The sequence below is a fragment of the Salminus brasiliensis genome, chromosome 5, assembly GCF_030463535.1.
Source record: "Salminus brasiliensis chromosome 5, fSalBra1.hap2, whole genome shotgun sequence".
Taxonomy (NCBI): Eukaryota; Metazoa; Chordata; class Actinopteri; order Characiformes; family Bryconidae; genus Salminus; species Salminus brasiliensis.
In genome coordinates this window covers 5,607,332-5,630,641 of record NC_132882.1, presented here as the reverse complement: position 1 = coordinate 5,630,641, position 23,310 = coordinate 5,607,332, and the positions used below count along the sequence as shown (strand labels likewise).

The 23,310-nt window shown below is 41.9% G+C and overlaps 1 protein-coding gene across 1 annotated transcript in view; it reads right to left on the bottom strand.

Annotated features, from left to right (window-relative positions):
• myo3a (myosin IIIA) overlaps positions 1-23,310 on the bottom strand; it is a 115,199-nt gene that overhangs the window by 79,060 nt on the left and 12,829 nt on the right. The window contains exons 3-4 of the mRNA XM_072678687.1: positions 21,380-21,514; positions 1,925-2,029 (exon numbers count right to left, since the gene is read on the bottom strand). Coding sequence (XP_072534788.1) covers positions 1,925-2,029; positions 21,380-21,514 — 240 coding nt within the window. The remainder of the gene's footprint in view (positions 1-1,924; positions 2,030-21,379; positions 21,515-23,310) is intronic.

Sequence of the window (23,310 nt, the reverse complement as noted above, 5' to 3'; positions counted from 1 at the left end):
ACAAACTGGGTTGAGTTATACCCAACATGCACATTAATAGTAGAGAAATTGACCGACTCTGATTTATTTACAGTGATGGTGACAGGAACCAGGGGTTCCTGAAATATAGCCATTTCATTTACCACCCAAACCCACCATGGAATCTACACGTCTCTACTGATACATTAAACAAACACAGGTGTTTTTTATTTTGTTGTGTGTGTATGTGGGCCAAAATCATACCTCAAACTCATCACAAAACAACATTTTAGGTATCAGGCAGCGTATTGATAATCAGTTCATGTGATATGTTTTGGTGTTTTGGTATTTACCATAATCATTTATTTAGTATCCACTATACATGATAAGTTTTTACTATGAATAATTCTGTATCCACCATGAATAATTCATACTATTCACTACTAAATTTAATACCTACTATGAAATATTCAATATTTACTATGAATGATTCAGCATCCACTATGAATTATTTAGTACCTACCATGAAATATTCAGCATCTACTATGAATTATTTAGTAGCTATTATGAAATATTCAATATCCACTATGAAATATTCAGTATCCACTACTAATCAATTATTCTGTACCCAATATGAATTATTCAGTATCCACTACTAATCAATTAATCTGTATCCAATATGAATTATTCAGTATCCACTACTAATAAATTATTCAGTATCCACTATGAATTATTTAGTATCCACTATGAATTATTTAGAATCTACTATGAGTTATTTAGTAGCTACTATGACCTATTCAGTATCCACTACGAATGATTCAGTATCCACTGTTAATTAATTATTAAGTATCTACTATGAATTATTTAATTTTTATTATGAACAATTAAGTATCCACTATGACTTATTTAGTATCCACTATTAATGAATGATTATATAGTATATACTATGCATTATTTAATACTTAATATGAACAATTGAGTATCCACTATGAATTATTTAGTACCTACTATGACATGATAAATATTTACTATGAACAGTATTCAGTATCCATTATGAATTATTTAGTATCTACTATGACATGATAAATATTTACTATGAACAGTATTCAGTATCCATTATGAATTATTTAGTATCTACTATTAATGTTCACTTTTTACTATTAATTATTTTGTATCCACTATGAATTATTCAGTATCTACTATAAAGGTAAAGGTAAAGGTAAAGGTGCACGTATTTGTCACTGTACACTGTACAGCGAAATGTGTCCTCCGCATTTAACCCATCTGGTAGTGAACACACACTCACACACACACATACACGTGTTAGGCAGTAAACTAATATGTATATTATATCATTTGAGGGCAAGACGTTATAGGTGAGGTATAGGCCCACATAGAGGCCTTTAGGGTTTAAAGGGTTTAAACTGCAGGTTTCTTCTTTAGTTATTAGTTTTTAGGAATACTTTTCATTAATTATTATACCTTAATCTGCAACTAATAGACAGTTGCAGACAGTGACGGGGAATGATCGTAAAATACACAGTAAAATCTTTAAAACTGGGTCCAAAGTTCAGTGTTAGACATTTAGGAGAATTCAATGATGCCGAGGTCTGGACTCTCTGAGAGTCAGTCCATAGTTCTTAGAACAGCAGCAGCTTCAGCAGCTTGACTCATCAGTTTGCTTTTCTCAGTAAGAGCTTCTTGATCAGCTCCACATCCTTTCAGACCCACAGCATTAAGTTGTCTTCTCAGCTTGGAAGGAGGGACACAAACAACTGTATGTGTTTATTTCTGGTCTGAAGAGAAACAGCGGGGCTTAATTAGTTAAAAAACGAATTTGCCAGGCTCTGTAAGTTTACTAGTTCACTGAGGGTTAGTCGTTGGCCACTTCAGTAGTTCTTTACAGCGGCTGTACAGAAAGAGACAATGATGATGATTAAGATACTAATGATGGCCAAAAGCCTACCATGAGGGCCTCGTGTAAGATGTATGCAATTATAGGTTCATCCATGCGGTCTCCTCTCTTCAGCATGCCCTTAGCCAGATCGGTCACTGAGCCTCCGTTACACAGCTGAGAACAACACAGAAAGAAGGTGGTTATAAAAACAGTCAAGTTTTACACTGACTAACATGATCAGGTAACTAAACAAAGAGCAACAACAGCCAGTAATGAAGGACTTCTGCTGAAGATCAAGACTTATGAATCTTGCGAACTGTGAAAAACTCAGAGAACGTCCTCCAATAATTTTATTTCCAGTAAAAAATGACAATTTATTCATTCAAAAATGACTTTTCTGAGGAAATCATTAAGGTGATTCCACACCTTTCTTCCAAAGTTCAGGCTTAAAAGTCTGAGCGTTTTCTTACCATCCAAGTAATCCCAAACACATTCAATGACGCTGAGGTCTGGACTCTAGTCACTCCATTGACTGACGTGTTGTGAGATTCTATTATTTTCAGGTGACTCGCTTTCAGTGTTTCAGAAGTCTGCAGGAGAACTTTCCACACCTCCAACGTTCAGTGTTAGAGGTTTAGGAGCATTCAATGATGCCGCGGTCTGGTTGGTGTGGCGCAACAGATAACACCACTACCTGCCAGTGAGCTATCACACCATGTGGGAGACTGGGGTTCAATTCCCAGTCTGGGTGACTGTGGGTGCTGCACTACACCAATAAGAGTCCTTGGGCAAGACTCCTAACACTACACTGACCCACCTCTGTAATACGAGTAACCTTGTAAGTCGCTCTGGAGAAGAGTGTCAGCTAAATGCCATAAATGTAAATGACTTTTGGAGGGTCAGTTCATAGTTCTTAGAGCTTCAGCAGCTTGATTGACCAGTTTGCTTTTCTCAGTAACAGTTTCTTGATCAGCTCCACATCCTTTCAGACCCAAGGCATTTCCAAGTCGTCTTCTCAGTTTTTTCCCACTCTGTTGTTCTCTGATAGGGGCAGTTTGGGAAATGTACCTTTTGCAGAAACTCCTGTCCTAATTTTCTCAAAAATATCTATAGTAACAATGAAGAACGTCACTGGAAATGAAGGGTAGATGAAGGGTAATGTGACTTTTACACACTAATGTCGCTCTATATTTATTCAGAACTAACTCTCTCTCTTTTTAGCTTCTCTGAGTAAATGGTCACCCAGCCCGACCTGCTGGAAGATTGCCCACTGAGGTCCCCTCTACCTGCGTCAGACCAGCTGCCACCTACCAGTCCGACCAGCAGGCCCACCACCCACCACCACCCATAGCAGACCAGCGGCGCACCCTCCTACCACTGCTACCTGTTTAATGACCATGTTCAAACCTAAATGGACTCTTAACTATCTGCACTATTAATATCACCTCTATTAACTATCTACACCATGATTATTATACTATGATTATGATCAGAGCAGTTCAACAGTATAGATGATTTGGTAAATTTTATCAATAATTTATTAATAGTTCTGATCAGAGGAGGACGGGTCGGGTCCCCCTTGTGAGTCTTTGTTCCTCCCAAGGTTTCTTCCTCCAGCTCTGAGGGAGGTTTTCCTTGCCGCTGTCGCCGTTGGCTGCTCACTGGGGGTCTTTGATCCTTCATGTCTTCTTACGTTATTTCTTTTTTTGTCTTTTACTAATGACTAATTATGTAAAGCTGCTTTGTGACGACAACAGTTTTAAAAAGCTATACTAATAAATCTGACTTATTCAAAGTCAAGTTAGAGCTCTGCCTTTAGGTAAAGCACACTTGCTTCATCTGTGGAGAACCTCCAAATCATGAAACTGGAATATTGATGAAACTGATGAATGCTGAATGTGATTTGACAGATGGAGACACAAGCCAAGCAGGAATTTAATAAATACATCAACAGTTTCACCAAAGCTACGCTGCCTTGATGAACAGCCTGAGTGCTTTCCTATCACTCATCATGCACCGTATTCCTCCATCATTATTCAGTTCTTCTATTCATCATCTAGCATTATCTTTCAGTAATGGCTCAGTGTACCCCAACTACGCACGCAGCTCCAGCTTTTCTGCGGCAGGCTACCTTTTAGTCTGAATGCGTTTGGCAGTTTGACAAGTCAGGCATCAGTTTTAAAGAGAGCGTGTCACTCCGCTGCCAGGCCCGGCTTCATGCACTGCTAGGTTTGACTGTGTTCAAGGAAATAGATGAGAACAGAAAAGTAAACAGGCTAAAAGTGAACAGCAGAAAAGTTGGATGTGTGCCAGTTAAACTCGGCCATATTCGGACAGCTCGTACATTACTGTCAGTCTTATTGAAGCATTGGTGGTTCAGTGGTAGACTTCTCGCCTGCCACGCGGGAGACGCGGGTCCCATTCCCGGCCAACGCAGAAGTCGTCAGCTTTGTGGGCAGCAGTGGCTCAGCTTTTAGAGCGCCGGGCTGTTGATGACAGGGTTGTGGGTTTGATACCCGGGCTCGGCAAGCTGCCACTGTTAGGCCCTTGAGCAAGACCCTTCACCCTCTCTGCTCCCTGGTGCCGCAGCAATATGTGCTCACTGTCCGCTGTGTGTGTTTGTGTTTCACTGGTGTGTGTGTGTGTGTGTGTGTGTGTTCACTGCATGGATGGGTTAAAGGCAGAAGCCAAGTTCCATCTGTGCCACAAAGTGTCACAAATGGTGTGTATGGTCATCTTGTCCTGTCTCTTTAAAAAGCCTATGGTTAGGGATAGGTATGATTAAGCACCTACTATGAAATTCTAAATATTTACCATGAATAATTCTGTACCTACTATGAAATGTTCAGTATCCACTATGAATTATTCAGAATCTACTATGACTTATTTAGTATCCACTATGAATTATCCAGTATCCACTATGACTTATTTAGTATCCACTATGACTTATTTAGTATCTACTATGAATTATCCAGTCTCCACTATGAATTATTCAGAATCTACTATGAATTATTAAGTATCCACTATGAATTATCCAGTCTCCACTATGAATTATTCAGAATCTACTATGAATTATTTAGTATCCACTATGAATTATCCAGTATCCACTATGAATTATTTAGTAGCTATTATGACTTATTTAGTATACACTATGAATTATTCAGAATCTACTATGAATTATTCAGTATCCACTATGAATTATCTAGTATCCACTATGAATTATTTAGTAGCTATTATGACTTATTTAGTATACACTATGAATTATTTAGTATCTACTATGAATTATTTAGTATTCAATATGAATTATGTATTCACTATGAAAATAAATTATTTAGTAGCTATTATGACTTATTTAGTATCCACTCTGAATTATTTAGAATCTACTATGAATTATTTAGTAGCTATTATGACTTATTTAGTATCCACTATGAATTATCCAGTATCCACTATGACTGATTTAGTATCCACTATAAATTATTCAGTATCTACTATGAGTTATTTAGTAGCTTTTATGACTGATTTAGTATCCACTATGAATTATCCAGTATCCACTATGAATTATTTAGTATCCACTATGAATTATTCAGTATCCACTACTAATGAATTATTCCATATTCACTATGAATTAATTTGTATCAACTATGAATGATTCAGTATTCACTGTTACTTAATGATTAAGTATCTACTCTGAATTATTTAATATTTATTATGAACAATTGAGTTTCCACTATAAATTATTTAGGCCCTTCACCCTCTCTGTTCCCTGGCGCCGCAGCAATATGTGCCCACTGTCCACTGTGTTTGTTTCACTGGTGTGTATGTGTTCACTGCATGAATGGGTTAAAGGCAGAAGCCAAGTTCCATCTGTGCCACAAAGTGTCAGGAATGGTGTGTATGGTCATCTTGTCTTGGCTCTTTAAAGATCCTATGGTTAGGTAAGGGATAGATCACACAATCGTTTACATTTAATTTTCAGTTGCATTTAATACAGATTTAGTTGAATGTCAGGCAAATATCTGCGAGGCACCTTCACCGGACCATCTGAATAAAGCAGTCCAGCACTGAAAACTGAAACACTGCATATGTACTACAGCACCGTCTTTTGGTTTTCCATGATATATATATAACATGCTTCTATGGAAGGTGGTCTATATCGTCGCTGTCCAATAAAAAAGAATTATCGGTAAAACACTGGGGAGTGCAGTTATACTACAAGTGGGGCACATTTACAACAAAGCATAAACAGATATACACCAGACAAGATCACACTAATGATCAATGTCAAACATCATGTGTCTTCCAGCAGTACGGAGCTCAAAGTAAAAGACCTTCACTCAGCTTTACAAAGGTTCAGCGCCATTTATTAAGGATATGCATTTCTCAATCTTACGAAGAAGACTGCTTTAGGGGTCCTAAACCAGCAGGATGTGTCTTATTTCAGAGACGCCTGGGCTAAAGCCACTGCAGAGCTAATGCATTTGCTTGCCCTTTCAGTCTATCATTAGAAACATTAGGTAGAAAGCAAAATGTGAGTGTTCTCCTCCAATGGGCTGCTCTGGAAGAACAATGCCGAGCTAATTGAGCATGTCGCTCTGATTGGGCTGCTGCTGCTTCTGCCACCGTTGTTTGGCTGCAGTCGGGGCAAAGCTAAGGTGAGGAACGGCTCTTTTGTCCATAGCAAGCGCTCTCGAAATTACGTTAAATTGTCCTGCGTGTTGCCAAGGCAACAACGGCACCCTCTTATTTGGGACTGTCTCAAATCGACCTCAAGGAAGAAGAGGCAGGGTTTGATATCGGCTGCAAGGCCGAGAGGAGAAGGAGCTACAAAGACCTGATGTGGGTTTTTATTTCATTGTTTTTGGAAAAAGCAAAACGGGAAAATAACATGATTTGTAGTGCAGAAATAAAGAGAAATCAGGGCCGGGCAATATCGATAAAAGGTAATAATCAATAATTGCCTTTGTTTTATTATTAAATGAACCTCTTTCTCTGGAGTGCTCCTTCTCTGAGCAAAAAGAAGAGGAGCGTAGCTTGTTTAGACTGGACTGCTTTATTTTGACTGGTGTGGTTCTCTTAAATGACCCTTAGATGAATGAACCTTAGACAGTACCGTAAAGGTTAACCAGGCAGTCATGGTCAAAAGCACAATCTGCACCAAGAGCCCTTCCAGCTTCAAGTACGGCTCGGCTCGACCCGCCATCCTTTAAGATCCATGGAAGCTGCAATTGGGTGAAGCCAAAATGACCTTGCAGAACTTTGGAAAGAAGAAGGCCATACCCTAAATTATGCTACAGTTAAGTCTACAATCAGTGGATTCCACTAATGTAAGGTGCAACCATTGGGGATTCAGCAGCACACACACATTTTGTCCAATCTCCAATAGAATTGGATGGTCTGGAGCAGCAGCTCATAAGCCTATAAGGTAACCATGGGCTGGGCTGTGGAGCTGGAGCCTCTGGAGTCATGGAGTGCCATCCAATACCTTTAAGTTGGGTTGGAATGGTAGAACTAATCCAATCTAGGCATCCAGACTTTTTACTGTCCTGAACTTCTCCTGGGTGTCTGAACAGCAGAGTCCAACACTCGCTGTCTTCAAACCCAGACTGAAGACCCATCTACTCTTGGGTACTTGGGTGAAGAGTAGTGCAGAGTATTATGGTCTCCAGACTGACTCCTGTATTTAGTCGTATCTAAGCTTAGAGGGATCTTTAGGATCCTAGTCTATACAAACTAGCTAAGGTATTTTCCAAGTAAACAGTGAAGCTTAGGTAAGGTAGGTAGGTGCACGTATTGGTCACTGTACTGTGTACAGCGAAATGTGTCCTCTGCATTTTGCCCATCTTTGGTAGTGAACATACACACAGACACCCAGAGCAGTGGGCAGCCAACTCCAGTGCCCAGGGAGCAGAGAGGGTAAAGGGTCTTGCTCAAGGGCCCATCAGTGGCAGCTTGCCGATCCTGGGTATCAAACCCACAACCCTATTATCAATAGTCCGGAGCTCTGACCGCTGAGCCACCACTGCCCCTAGCTCCGTTTGTAAGTCACCCTAGAGAAGATCAATATGTTGGTTTCCATTATGGATTTATTTATTTATTATTTTACAGAAGTCTATGCTGAAAAAAAATAAAAAAATGATTGCCTAGGTTCTCCTTACACTGCAAAATAGCTCTAACCTGTTAGAAGGTACCTAACAGTGTGTCCTGTGGTATCTGGCACCATAATCATTAGCAGCTGTGAGTTGTGAGGTGGGACCTCCATGCCCATGAATGACCTTTGGACGCCCATGACCCCGTTGCTGGTCCACCGGCTGTCCTTTCTTCAAGCACTTTTGGTTGGTACTGATCACTGCTTACCACAAACAGTTCGCAAGACCTGATGCCTGATGTTTTTGGAGATGTTCTGACCCAGTCATTGTCTAGAACATCACAGTTTGGTTCTGGTCAAAGTGTTTGACCATTTTTCCTGCTTCTAACACCTTCAAGCACCGACTGTTCACTTGCTGCCTAATGTATCCCACCCCTTTGACAGCAGCCACTGTAGCCAGTGAATTTGAAGTGGGCTTAAGGTGCAACAAAAGGTTCTTTGAGTGACGACATAGAAGAACCACTTAAGGTTTCGTAAGGAACTTTTGCATCAAGAGAAAGCATTTTAAAGGTTCTTCACACATTTCTATGCCAAACTTGGTTCTTTATAGAACAACAAGTGATTCTCTCAAAGAACCATTTGTAGACCCTTATTTTTTTGAGTGTATCCACTGGGGAGCCAATGGTACTTCAGTCAACAATATTTACATATTACTTTTTTTATATATGGGCCCTTTAACCCCTTAAATAGCCCATGGGCTGCCGGTGGGCCGAAAGTGTTATTACGAATGCCTATTAGCAGAAAATAGCCCCACCGTACAGAGTAATACACTTTAGTGTGTAATTAAGGGATTACAATACACAGAACTCCACATTATGCAGCCTAAAGGTTCTCTATTCCCACCATTTCACTCAAAAACCCTTTGTAGAACAGTGTAGTACCCTAATTATGTCCGCAGCCACACACTTCTGCATGAGTGCCCACCCCTCTGCTGAACTGTAGTTGTTATGACTGGGTTGGTGATGTCCACTTCTTGAATAAAAAAAAAAAAGCACACCCAAACACACAACACAACACAACAACACACACCACCCCGTCCCTGAGGTTCGGCCTCTTGACACTGACACATTAAAACAGGTGTGCAGGACTGGCCTTTCAGGAAGGTGAAGAGAGTGGCATTTGTCATTGAGTTGAATGGGAAAGGTGAAAATGCTAACAGTGGAGAAACCGTAGAGTGAGTGTGTTGTTTATGTGAGTGTGTGTGTTTGATGTATTCCCAGAGACGCAGGGGTTATTGTGTGCTGTCGTTTCCATCATGCCCACAGGGCACTGTGCCATTGTAGCACACCTTCCTGTTTGGCTGCCATTTACAGAAGTTAATTGAGCTAACAGCAGGGGGCCGGCGAATACCCATTCCACTCAGAGCTTACAGTAAGCGTCTCAGAGCCAGAAGCGAAGCTATCTATCGATCTGGCGTATAATGAAGAAAGTCCATAATAACAGTCCAGGTGGGCTTTATTCTGAATTGCCTATGTTCATGGGTTTTCTAAAACAGCTGCTGTGGGAGTGTAGGAAATATTGGCTTATTGGACACAGCATCTGATATCTGGTGCCCTTTTATAGCCGTTGATTTGCCAAATGGGAGCTGAAGGCATGTCGTTTTGTATTGTACCGTATGAAATTTCTTCACTGTAATGGTAAGACCCATAATCTAGGGCATGGCTTAGATGGAAGGAGGCCGTCAATAGCAATTCTGGTCTGTTGTTTGCAGGGAGGTCCATTAAATATGTGTTTGGTCACAGTATGTTATAAGCTGCAATTGGGTGAAGCCAAAATGACCTTGCAGAACTTTGGAAAGAAGAAGGCCATACCCTAAATTATGCTACAAGTCAGTAATTTCCACTACAGTAAGGTGCAAACATTGGGGATTCAGCAGCACACACACACACACACACTTTTTGTCCAATCTCCAATAGAATTGGATGGTCTGAAGCAGCAGTTCATAAGCCTATAAGGTAACCATGCCCAATGCCAAGCATCAGCACTGGGCTGTGGAGCTGTGTCCTCCGGAGTCATGGAGTGCCATCCAATACCTTTAAGTTGGGTTGGAGTGGTAGAACTAATCATCCAACATCACTACCTGACCTCAGTAATGCTCTTGCGGCTCAGTGTAAGCAAATCCTCATGGCAATGGTCCAAAATCTAGCGTAAAGCCTTCCCAGAAAAGTAAAAGCTATAACGGCAGCAAAGAAGGGCCAACTTCCTATTAATACTCTTGATTTTAGAAGAAACACTGAACGAGCAGGTGTCTACAAACTTTTGGACATACAGTATAATGTCCAAATTGCATATGGATGTATTAGTCAGCAAGTAAACGGTCAGTTCTTAAAGGTGATGATGTGTTAAAAGCTGAAGAAATAGGCATCTCCAAAACATCAGGTAGGTCTTGTGGGGTGTTCCTGGTCTGCAGTGGTCAGTTCAGGTCGGGCATCGGGTCGGGCTTGGGCCGAAAATGTAAATTGTAATCTATGTGTCCATGACAAGTCTGCGCAACCCTTTCCCACATCATCGCCTACATTTAACTCCAGTTAAATCGTGGAAGGACAGGTTTCCTACCACAAGCAGAAGCCACCTGAACTCCAGCCCAATATTCTCCTTTGTTCAATCGCCTCCTGAATCCTTACATGCTAATGACATGGCCCAAACTAGCAACATCATATACGGAAACACTGAAACATTGTATAAATTGATAGTTATTTGGGGTAATGCACAAAAGATTTACTGTAAGCAGTAAAGGAATCAGAAAACTCTCTAAGTAGCAGGTCATTATGTGGGGTTAAAAGGCGGTGCAAAGGGAATTTGAGGAAATAAGAGCCTTACGCAGTATTTACTAGGCCATGACCTTCAGCTGAAACTGGGCCATAGCAGAAAGTAGTGGTTTTACTGGGTCATTTCCACCTACAGACTTTTCTGATTTGCTTTCCTGTTGAAACCAGTTACATTACAGTGAAATTCAGTTGTTACTACAAATGTTAATCCAAATATTAGAGATTGTGGTATGCCCCCCATAGCAGTATATAGTAGACATACACTGAGCAATCTGCAATAGATAACCCCACTACCTGCCAGTGAGCTACCACACCATGTGGAAGACTGGGGTTCAATTCCCGGGCTGGGTGACTATGCTGTGCTACACCAGTAAGAGTCCTTGAGCAAGACTCCTAACACTACATTGGCCCACCTCTGTAATATGAGTAACCTCGTAAGTCGCTCTGGATCAGAGCGTCAGCTAAATGCTGTAAATGTAATGTAAAAGTGACGTTTGCTTTAATGGCTCGCAGCATTTTCACAAGAAAGTCAAGAAAGCCTGCTGCTCTTACGAAGCTCCAAGCAAGAGACAGGTCTCACCACCTTGTGAACATTTCATACAACCTTTACCATTCAGGACTCTGAAGCTGTAACGTCCAAGAAAGCTCCAACTCTAGAACTTAGTCTCTTGTAGAACCTCTTCGCCACGTGAGTGTTAAAAAAAGAAGGCCTCTAATTCCTGGCTTTGGCTTATTTTTTTTCACCCTCACGCTTATCACTCCAGATTAACTCCGGGGGGCTGAAGGCACGTTATTAATGTCATCTCCAGACAAGCCATCAACATAATTCCTCACATGCAGCTGGAAGAGAGACTCAGGGCTAATTCTGCCATGATCCATCTGCACCTGCTGCCAGTCTGCCCAACTGCCTCTCACCAGCTCTATTTATACTATCACCAAAAAAATCCAGTTATAGATCCATATATATATATATTCTGAATGGCCATAGCAGTGTAAATGCAGAAATACACAGTATACATACTTAAAGGATCTAGTGCCAGTGGCCTTAGTGCCAGTGACCACAGGACACCTTTACAGGGTCTTGTGGAGTCCATGCTTGCATTTTTTGCTATTATGCAAATATGCAAAAACCTCAGATCTCAAAAATATTAACTCTACAGAGGACCGAAAAAAAAAAACCTTAACTTTCAATGGAAGTCAATGTAAAAGATTTGGAGCATTTCTATTGGTCCATTCATTATTCACATTACGTCAAACATCATAGTCAAAAATGGTGCGAAATAAGGATGCAAGGTTTTGTGTGACAGCCATAGCATGGTGGGGCTTGGGGGTACTTGAGTTGCCTGCCCAGACTAATTAAACACCTTAATGCTGCTCCCCTTCAGCAAGTCTCCAGCTCACTTTCCTCTTCTACAAGTTTAAAACACTGTATGTAATCAAAGGTATATTTTTTTTAATAAGCAACAATATTATTTAACATAGAAATCAAACCTTTGACATGGTGCTGCCTGAAACACAGAGACCTTACACCTGTGCCACATCATCCCCTGTATCATCTCTATCAACCCTCAGTCAGCCTCTTCCCCTGGCTGCTGTTGCTAAGCTGTGTGTGGTCTTCTGCATGTAAATTACAAACCAGCCGGTCATGGAAAGCTGCTGGGCAGCAGATCACTAGGATTAACCACAAGGTCACTGTCAGTGGTCAGGAACCAGTGAATAAGCTAATCTGTGGTGGTAAAACAATTCTTAACCACAGGACCTCCCCCTCCCTCTCCCTCTCCCTCTCCCTCTCCTTCTCTCTCTCTCTCCTTTTCTCATGTGTATATAATACGTGTTGAACTCACAGATGATGTCCAAATATTTGTGGACACCTGCTCATCCAGCGTTTCTTCCGAAATCCAGGACAGTAATAAAGAGTCACTTCTTCTACACAGAATCACTTCTTATAGGAAAGCTTTGCACTAGAAATTGAACCATTACTGTGAGGATTTGATTGTATACAGCCATACAAGAGCATCAGTGAGGTCAGGTTCTGATGCTGGATGATTAGTTTTACCAATGGAAAAATGGAGCTCCATCAACCCAGAGAACACAGTTCCACTGCTCTACACCCCGACGCTGGGGGCTTTTATAGCTGTTGCTTGGCATGGCATTGGGCTTGGCGACATTAGGCTCATGTGCCCTTGCCCCAGAGTATCCCATTCTTCTATTCAGTGCTTCTCTATGGCGATTATACAAGCTGTTTGACCTGAATCAGAAATAGATTCACCTTAAAATAACTGAAATCATCACTAACCAGATAACCAGGCTGTCTGGACACTTTTGGCCATGCAAGTGTCTGCGCACGAGTGTGTGTGTGCGCTCACATTAGATTCTTCAAGGAGAAGCGCCTCTTTTGTGCGAGCTACCTTATCATGCACCCTCCAATAAAGGACAGGGTGTCGGCTTTCTCAGGCGTTTAATGAAAAAGGCCTGACAAACAAAGACATTTTAGACCTCATTGTCAATTAATGACGGCAAAAGCTAGACACCTCGGCTCAGGCCAGGAACGGGCTGCATTTCAAAGAACCTGCCGAGAGATCAATGTAGGCTATGGGGGCTATAAGACAAAGGCCACACTTTGATTTTTAGACAACAGACTACTGGAAAGCTGGGGTTTTAAATTCCACAGACTAGATACACTTACACCGAGGAAGAGAGACAGCGATAAACTACACATGATAATAATGTTGATGCTCCACTGACTGGAACAGGGGGAGAACGACGTCTCCGTTATTCCCACTCTGGGCCGGCACGCTGCTGCTGCTACTGCACTATGGAGCTTTGGTGGTGGAGCTGCAGGAGGAGAACCTCTCTCCAGAACTGCTGCCGTGTAACGCTGAGTAACCCATAGAGTCTTATTAGTGTAAAATCCTGTAATATTACTCTATCGCCTCAGCCCACATGCTTCTACACCTTTAGATCAAGCTTCTGGAGCTTGTCTCAGCTTGTCCAGAAATGCATGTGTACAGCTGTGCATGAGGGGGTGCTCAAACTGCGATTTGTATTTACAGCAGTGGAGTAAAAGTAAACTACTCAGGAGCAATAAATCCTAATTCTCACATAATACTGGTTGAATGTGGAGATGCGCCGATATGGGAATTCTGGGACGATGTTGATAAAAAAAATGACACAATTATCTGTTTTAATAAAATACATATATATTAGTGCAGTAGTTTAGCCTCACCTAAAAATCCCACTCTTCTGGAGTTCAATAAATACAACAGCCAATATCTTCTTCAAATATTGCCCAACTCTAAGCCATATTATTAACACCATCTGCCTAATGGTCCTTCTTGTGCTGCCGCAACAGATCTGAACGTACAAAGCATCTGATAGCATCCTGTGGTATCTGGCATCTAGACATTACATCAGATCCCTACAGGACTGTAAGTGCACCCACTTAGGTGCACACTGATGTTTTGGAGATGTTCTGACCCAGGCGTCTAGAACATCACAATGTGGTTCTTGGCAAAGTGGCTCAGATTATTCGCTTGACCATTTTCCCTGCTTTTAACACCAACATCACCTTCAAGCACTGACTGTTCACCTGCTGCCTAATATGTAATGTGTAATGTAGATCCACACCCTGACAGGTATTACTATGGATAGATAAAGATAATCAATGTTTTTCACTTCACCTGGTACTAATGTTATGGCTGATTAATGCAATTTTGTATACATTGTTTAAGGCTTTTATTACAGTAAAAAAAAGTGTAACCTTTGAAACTGCATTTGGTAAACAACTCCGTACCTCTAAGCTTTACCTCTTTCAGGCTTCTTCTGTAACCCTCTGGAGTCTATAAGGGCATCTTCTTGATTTTTGCATCACTTCTTAAATTTGCCTTTAAAGGTACTTGTATATAAGATAATACCCACATGTCTCCTATCACAATGTTCAGAACAGTCTCAGCTCTCTCTATAATAAGACCACATGTGGCCTAGCGCACCGTGTTATAAGATACTCTAATCCAAAACCTGAGAAATTAGGTTAAAAGTCAGATTTTAGAAATTCATCATTTTTAAGATAAACAAACATCCCTTTACTCATGTAGACGAATTGTCTTGGGGCTGGAAATGGGTTCACCAGAGTCATAGCTTCACAAAAGCATGAATAAAATCTGATTAAAATAGTTTATTTATGTGTAATATTAAATGTAATAATGGGGGGTGGGGTTCCCAAACGTTTGCATTGTAAAGCATGTAAGAATAAACATGAATGGCACACCAGGATAAGATACACTGGGCCTTGTTGTTCAGATATTGCTTCAAAATGAACTCAAGAGCAGACGGAGATCAGCATCAACATGGTCTTATTAATCAAGAGACTTTCAGCAAAATCTGATGCACAGCTTTTTAATTCAGAAGTCTAATTGTTTATTCACCAGAAAGACCATTAGTCCCAACAGCAACCAGAACCCAGCTCTGTAGATGCTGTTGGAGACGTACGAGGCCTTGTCTCAGTAATGAACCGTCAGCTCTAAACCTCTGCTATGACCATTCTCCTGCTGGACTTGTTACTGACCACCACAGTCCAAATCAAACCCGCAGGACAACTTTTACACAACAGACTGAAGGTCGACCCCCTCCCACCCCCACGGTCCACTTTTCTTTGAAGTTCTAATGTGAGGGCGAAGAGACGGGGGCTAAAAGGCTGAGGCCTGGCTGAAAGGAGATGAAAGCTCCAGGATCTCTCCAGCTCCATAATTAGAAACCAGCGCACAAAAGAGACGGAGGCACGAGCGCCGCTGCGGCTGATGAGGGGCCGGCGAAGTGGAGGACGCAATTTACTGTGAGTTCTTCCGTAATCATCCGAGTTCTGCCTTCTAGCAATAGGAGTCCAGAGGGGACGACCGCACTCTTTTATATGACCACTGACACTTATTGACCTTAATAAGCCTTAGAAATGTTTATGCAGGTTCATGCTGTCAGTTGAAATGAATAGCTTACATACAGTAAAGACATTAAATATGAATTATGATCATTATTATTATTAATATTTTTAGGTAAAATGCTATAAACAACCAACACAATGTTGAAATTGAGACATTTGGGCTTTTTTTTACAACTGAAATAACATGTAATCACAGAGAGAGTAACTGAGTACTGAATAACAATACTGTTGGGTACCTGTACGTTTCAGTATGAATCCCAGGTACCGGTACCGGTGAACAGTTCAAATGCAAAGGACACCCAACTCTATTTAATGTCCTTGATTACAATGAATTAACAGGTGTCCCAATACTTTTGTCCATATAATGTAAGGACTGCTGTGGATTAATAAGGGACCGGCAAAGTGGAGGATTCCAGGTACCGGTGCTGGTATCAGTTTAAATGTGAACGGTACCTAACTCTATTTAATACCCTTGATTTCTGACAAAAATATGAATTTACAGGTGTCCCAATACTTTTGTCCATTTAATGCAGAAAGCACCACTGCGGTAAATAAGGGACCAGCAAAGTGGACTACCGGTATCAGTTCAAATGCAAACGGCACCCAACTCTATTTAATACCTTTGATTACAGAAGGAACATTGAATTAACAGGTGTCCCAATACTTTTGTCCACATAATATAGTATATAGGGCCGCTGCTGTGGAGGTTCAGTGGAGGTGTAGGATGTGTCTGAGTGTGAGTTCTCCCTGCAATCAGAGTTCTGCCTTCTGAAACACAGCGCTACCAGTTCAGAGGGGACGTCTGGACCCCCCCACCCCCACCCCCATCAAACCTCACACACACTCTCTCTGATGCCTGACTGAAGCTCATAACTTGCCGCAGCGCTGATGATGATGATGCAAGCCTGGGGACTGGATTAGCCCCCCAGATTTGGTTTGCTAAGTGGGGGTTTTGCATTAAGGAGTTTGCATAGACAGATGCAAAGCTCTATCTGCGAAGAAACACTGAGAAGAAAGCAAACCTGCCTCTTCATTTGGATCCTCTGCAGCTTATCTAACGCTCGGACTGTTCAACTGTCTGCTGAAACTCAGCATCAGCCGTGTCGGGATTAGGGTCTGGACCAAAGTTCAGCAGGGAAATGTAAAATTTCCTTGTTAGTAATTAGCATCACATTTGTGCACCCAATATCAAATGCACTGTATGGACAAAAGTATTGGGACACCCTTCCAAAATAAAAGGTATTAAAAAGAGTTTCTCCTGCTTTTGTCAGAGTTACTGTCTCTACTGTCCACAGAAGAAGTCTTTCTACCAAAATTTGGAGGAGCATTGCTATGAAGATTTGTAAGTTAGCGAGATCAGGATGTTGGATGTTGGATGATCAACACCCCACCTCATCACCCCCAACTCTTCTTTCTATCTGAATCAGCATCAGACTGGAAATTAGCATCACATTTGTTCACCCAATATCAAATAAGCTATATGGACAAAAGTATTGGGACACCCTTCAAAAATCAAGGGTCTCTTCTGTCCAGGGAAGAAGGCTTTCTACTAGATTTTGCTAAAGCTTTGCTGTGAGGATTTGATTGGATTCACCACCCCACGTCATCATCCCTAGAAGTATTGGATGGAGCTCCACCATCCATCATTCCAGAGAATGATTCCACAGTTCTCCCACTGCTCCACAGCTCAACACTGGGGGGCTTTATACCCCTCTAACCCACGCCTGGCATTATTAGGCAGCATGGTGCCAACAGGTTCACATTCATCCTCTCTACAGAGACTAGTCAAGCTGTGCGTGTGTGTGTGTGTGTGTGTGTGTGTGTGTGTGTGTGTGCATGTGCACAGATGTGTCAGCAATTGGTGCAACTTAAAGCAGCTGAAGGAATTTATTAGAAGAGTTGTCCACAAACATTTGGACATACAGTGTCCAAACAGAACGGCCCTCAAGCATGCCTCTATGATTAGTCCACTACAGCACATTTCACCACACAAGCAAGCCTACAAAGATTTTCCCACTGGCTAATCAGATATACACCTTCTGGCCAGTCAGAGCTCGCCTTGGTGTGCAGAAATCAGATCAGTGAGACTTAAGGCTTAGCCCAGACTGCACTGGCACGCTGCGTGAAAGCTGGCTGAGGGAGACGTCCGTAAAGCACCTGAAACCTTCCTAGACCAGCGGCCTCACGCTAGCCGACAGATGGCCAGCTCCAATATGCCTGTGTTACAGAACAGTGTGAGCCTTGCTAAACTAGAGCATCCCTCAGGGCTCCTTCAGAGGGGCCTACGGTCAAACACAACACTAAGCATGAACGGAAGGGACGGATCTTGTGTGCTTCATCCACAAATGCTAACACTGAAGATAAATAAGAGCTAGCAGGTGCTAACAGCCATTCCACCAAGGGATTATCCTCACTAACTGGTCCCCACTTTCATTCGGTGGTAGCCATACTGGGAGACGCTTCTCAAAGCCACCCTTAAGCACAATGAGATTGGACTGGTGTCCCACATTCAATGAGCTCAGGCTAATTTAGACGGGCAGGGAGTGCAGCGAAAAGACAAAAAGGACAGTCTTCCTCTGTAACATGATTACAGTAAGTCAAATCTGCCAAATGTCATAAACCTACTGCCATTTTATTCGGTACCATTGCTGAATCTATGCTCAATATAACACAACCAGCTCCTCATCATGCAAAAACACCTCCCACCACTCACAGATCAAGCTGTCCTGATTGGTTTCCAGCTCTTTTGAAAACAATCTTAGGACCTTCAAGCCAAGAACGATGTCAGAACATCTTGAGACACAGCTGCCAGTGGCTACTAATAGCTGACACACAAAACGCAGGTAAAGTCAGAGGTCAGAAGGACAGGGACACACACTCCCAGCTCTGCAACCACCTCGGCAGAACACGCTGGCAGGCAAAGTCACCCTCCGTTTCACTGCTGCAGAGCCCCTGACATTTGCAAAAGGCCTCTGGGAGAAGGGGAATATGAAAAATGGTGAACTGAGGGCAACACTTTCTCACCACAATGGAGAAAATAACCGGCTGTCCCTGCTGAACCTGCTGAAGATTTGTAAGTTAGTGAGGTCAGGATGTTGGATGTTGGATGATCACCACCCCACCTCATTACCCGTAACTCTTCTTTCCATCTGAATCAGCATCAGACTGGTAATTAGCATCACATTTGTGCACCCAATATCAAACACGCTATATGGACAAAAGTATTGGGACACCCTTCCAAAATCAAGGGTATTAAAACAAGTTTCTCCTGCTTTTGTCAGAGTTACTGTCTCTACTGTCCATGGAAGAAAGCTTTCTGCTAGATTTTGGAGGAGCATTGCTTTGAAGATTTGTAAGTTAGTGAGGTCAGGATGTTGGATGTTGGATGATCACCACCCCACCTCATCACCCCCAACTCTTCTTTCCATCTAAATCAGCATCAGACTGGTAATTAGCATCACATTTGTGCACTCAACATCAAATACGCTATATGGACAAAAGTATTGGGACACCCTTCCAAAATCAAGGCTATTAAAAAGAGCTTGAGAAGAAGGCTTTACCAAGGAAAACTGTGGGAGGCATTCTCAAGTAATCACATTATCGGGTTTGAGGAAATCCAAGGTCTTGCAGAGCCACAATATATTCAAGTGAAGAAAAGCAGACAGGATATGCAAACATCTGATGGAAGGATGATGAAACATCATGTGTATTAAATGAGAGACACTGAGGGTCTCACAGCTACACTGATAACTATAGGTTTCATTTCAGCTCAACTGTGCCCAACAGGTTCGGTGTAAAACCAGAGAAGCTCTGTACTTGAGGTGTTCTTGGAAGGACTTTTCTTGAAAGGAGACTCGTGACCACTCGTCTTTCAGTTGCAATAATGAAACATTTTATTTCAATCAAAAGTACAGTGTGGAGAGAGCCTGCCAATGCTTGGGGCTCTCTCCAGACAAAGGAACACCTCTCGTTTTATACCCTACTACAGGTCATGTGTTGTTGCACTGTTTACATATATAGGATATCACTGTCTAACTCCACGAGGGGTGAAAATCAACCGTCACTTACTATGGAAAGTATGTCCAACCTAAACAACCTCCTATATTTGTTCAGTTCATGTATGGTCATGGAGTCTAACCCATGGGCCTCACTATATTATTCCTCAACTCCATACCATTTCTTCAGATCTATGAACACCCACAGAGCTAATGTATACACACAACATACTAAAAAAAAAACTAATACGTTACTAAAGATCACGATTGGAGCTGTACCTAAAGAACATCACACACCCAGAGCTGTACAACCCAACTCCAAAGATCCAACTCAAACTTCATAATTATAAGAAATGCATTCTGCGATTCTCCATGTAGGATCAATGCCATGCACTACTGCCATCCTGCAGGTATTAGTGCAGGTAGAGATACAGGTGGAGGCCCAGGTGTGAGTAGATGTTCCTCAAAGCAGCAGTTGAAAGCACCTACTGGTGTGTCACCATAGTGCCAAAGCGGACAGGAGACCGACAGGCATGTGAAGACTGAGCAACGACCTAGAAACATCAATCTACGTGGACACACATGAGCAGTAAAGGACCAAAGGAGGCCTAAAGAGCTCTGTGTTTGACCTGATCTACAGAGCACACAGGAAAAGTGGACGGCAGTTTCTGGACCAAACGTTTCTGGCCTTTCATCTAAGACACTTGTTTGAATGAGGGCTATGATCTGTTTTGAGATGCTCCCCACAACAACAAGGCCAACAGAGCATACAGCTGTGTGAAAAAATAAAGACACCCATAAAAACGTCACTGTCTTTCTGAACATATTTAAACATCTGCAGATCTGATCTTCATGTGATCAACACTAAGAGGTAATCTAACTAAACTCACACACCTGAAGAAATGTCAGACTAAATAAGTTTGGAAGGAAGGAAAAAGTTCACCCCAACACACACACACACACACACACACACACACACGTATTACTACTTCAAATATGTAGAATTCAGCAAGTGCAAGAATTAGCAAGTGCAGAACATCAGCTCCAGATCTTTCCAGACTCATCTTGCTCCCTACAATACTTTTGGGATGAGTTTAGGAGTTGGGGATGATGATGAGGTGGGGTGGTGGTGATCATCCAACATCCTGACCTCTCTCATACTCTTGGAGCTGAATGCCATCAAATTTTCACAGCAATGCTTTAAAATCTAGTACAAAGTCTTCTTCCCTGGACAGTAGAGACAGTTACTCCAACAAAAGCAGAATAAACAATGAATGAGAAGGTGTCCCAATACTTTTGTCCATATAGTGTATATTACCTTCATCTCCCAATATTGTTTAATTGAAGATCAAATGTCCATCTGTTTAAATGTGTAAAAAAAGACAATGTATGGGGCTCATACATGACAGTAACTCTGCCCCCACATATGTAGAGAGCGCAAACCGGGCAGTAATACTGTACATAATTTAATTCCTAGCTATCATAAATCATAAATCATAGCTAATCCTTCACAATACTCGCTCTTTTCACATCACACATTCATTATATGCACTCAAAAATGCCACCAACCCCCATTCATGCTGTCCAAACAGCCCACTACTACAGAACTACTGCAGAACTACTAGAACTTTACCTAGATTCAGACTAGGGTTCTGGATTCTGGACAGAAGCGAGCTCATTTACCTCCAGCACCAGCCACAGCTGGTCTCCATTTTTAAGATCCTTCTTGTAGAACATGCCGTAGAACTTCACCACATTTGGATGGTCTGACAGCGCTTTCAGGATGTTGTACTCCGCCTCAATCTCCTCATCGATGTCCTGCAACAAACACACAGCATTGCAGCGTCAGGCACCAGGACGTTAGCAGTGGATCCTTTACGTCCTGTAAGTTGTGAGGTGGGGCCTCCATGAGCATCATTGGACCTCGGGTGCCTGGAGCACCTTTGGTCGGTACTTTGTACTATACATTATACACAGATCAGCCATAATATTAGTACCACCTGTCTAATATTACGTAGGTACCCCTTGAGAACGTAGGTACCGTTTGAGGAGTGGACTCTGTATGATATCTGTCACCAAGTTGTGAGCAGCAGATCCTTAAAGCCCTGCAAGTTGTGAGGTGGGGCCTCCATGGATCACATCGCTAAGGCCTTGGTGCCCATGACCCTGTTGCTACGGTTCTATGTTTGTCTTTCCTTGGAGCACTTTTGGTAGGTACTGACCACTGTATACAGGGAACACCTCTCAAGACCTGTCTGATGTTTTGGAGATGGGTCTAGGACCCTTGACAGGAGCCACAGTAATCAGATAATCTGTTCCTCACTTCATCTTTTTTATTAATGTCATGGCTGAACACTTCTAGAGGTGGAATTTCACCAAAATTGACAAAAGCAACCTGAATGACAACCGATATTAGTTGGAAAAAGGCTTTGTAAATAGCCTGAATACTCAACATGCTGAAAAGCAGGTCAGCAACATTAGACATAAGCATTAAGTATTAAGAGTGTTTACACTCCACTGCCTAAACAATGGTCCTCATCACGTGGGGACATTTTCCAGTCTCAGCATTGACTAGCTGGAGTTAAGAATGGGGGAAGGACTCTAATCACAATGCTGTTTGTAGGTTGCTCCACCCTGTCTGACCCCAAGCCTACAGCAGGTCGCAAACCAGGCCACTAACCAAACTACAGGACTACAGCAAAGCACTGAGAGGTCATCACTGCATGATGCATACGTATCTGCCTCTAGAGTATTAACAAAATAGTCCCTTGACTTCCTGCCCAGGAGCTTTTCAGCAGGAGACAATCGGCCCAGTGATTAAAATGCTTGCCAATGGCTAACAGGTAATTACTCAACGGTAATGAGCAATGGGGGTAAAATCCGGAGATCCGGAAATGTGCGCTCACAACAATTCATTAAGATTAATACTTCGAAAGGTACAACGAGACAGTAACATTACATCTGTTTGATGTTATGTTATGACAAAGCTAACATTATTAGAGAATTTCACTATATGTCCAAAAGTATCCGGACATCATTCTACTTCGTAAACTCTGATACGATACTTCAAGGTGCTCCCATTGCTGACTCAATAACAAACGTACAGCTTTTATAATCTCTATAGAAAAGCATTGCTGATTGAACGGGATGCTCTGAGGGTCTTGATCTCTGTAAAGCTGAAATGCACTGTGAAGAGCTTTAATTGAATTCATTTAAAAGTAATTTCAAATTAATCAGACTTAAAGACACAGCATGAAAAACAGCATGTTTATTTCTGAGTGATGAAAAGAGGTTGGACGAGGTTGTGTAAAATTAACTGAACTGCCTTTGGTACATAAAACTACACAAACAATAAAATTTCATACAGAAAAATATACAATATGACCCCTAAATAAAAGGCTTTCATCTTCTGTTTGGTTGCTATCCAGGGAAATTGCAGCACTCTTTTTAATACCCTGCGAAGAGTAAAACAAGCCAATCACACAGAGATGCACTTTGGCTTAAAACGACTTCTGCAATTTTAAAACTGTTGACTGTATTTGTTTGGTCCTCAGCGGAAATACACACTTACACATAACCAGGGCATGTAGAGGCTGGACATCGCAGTACACTTC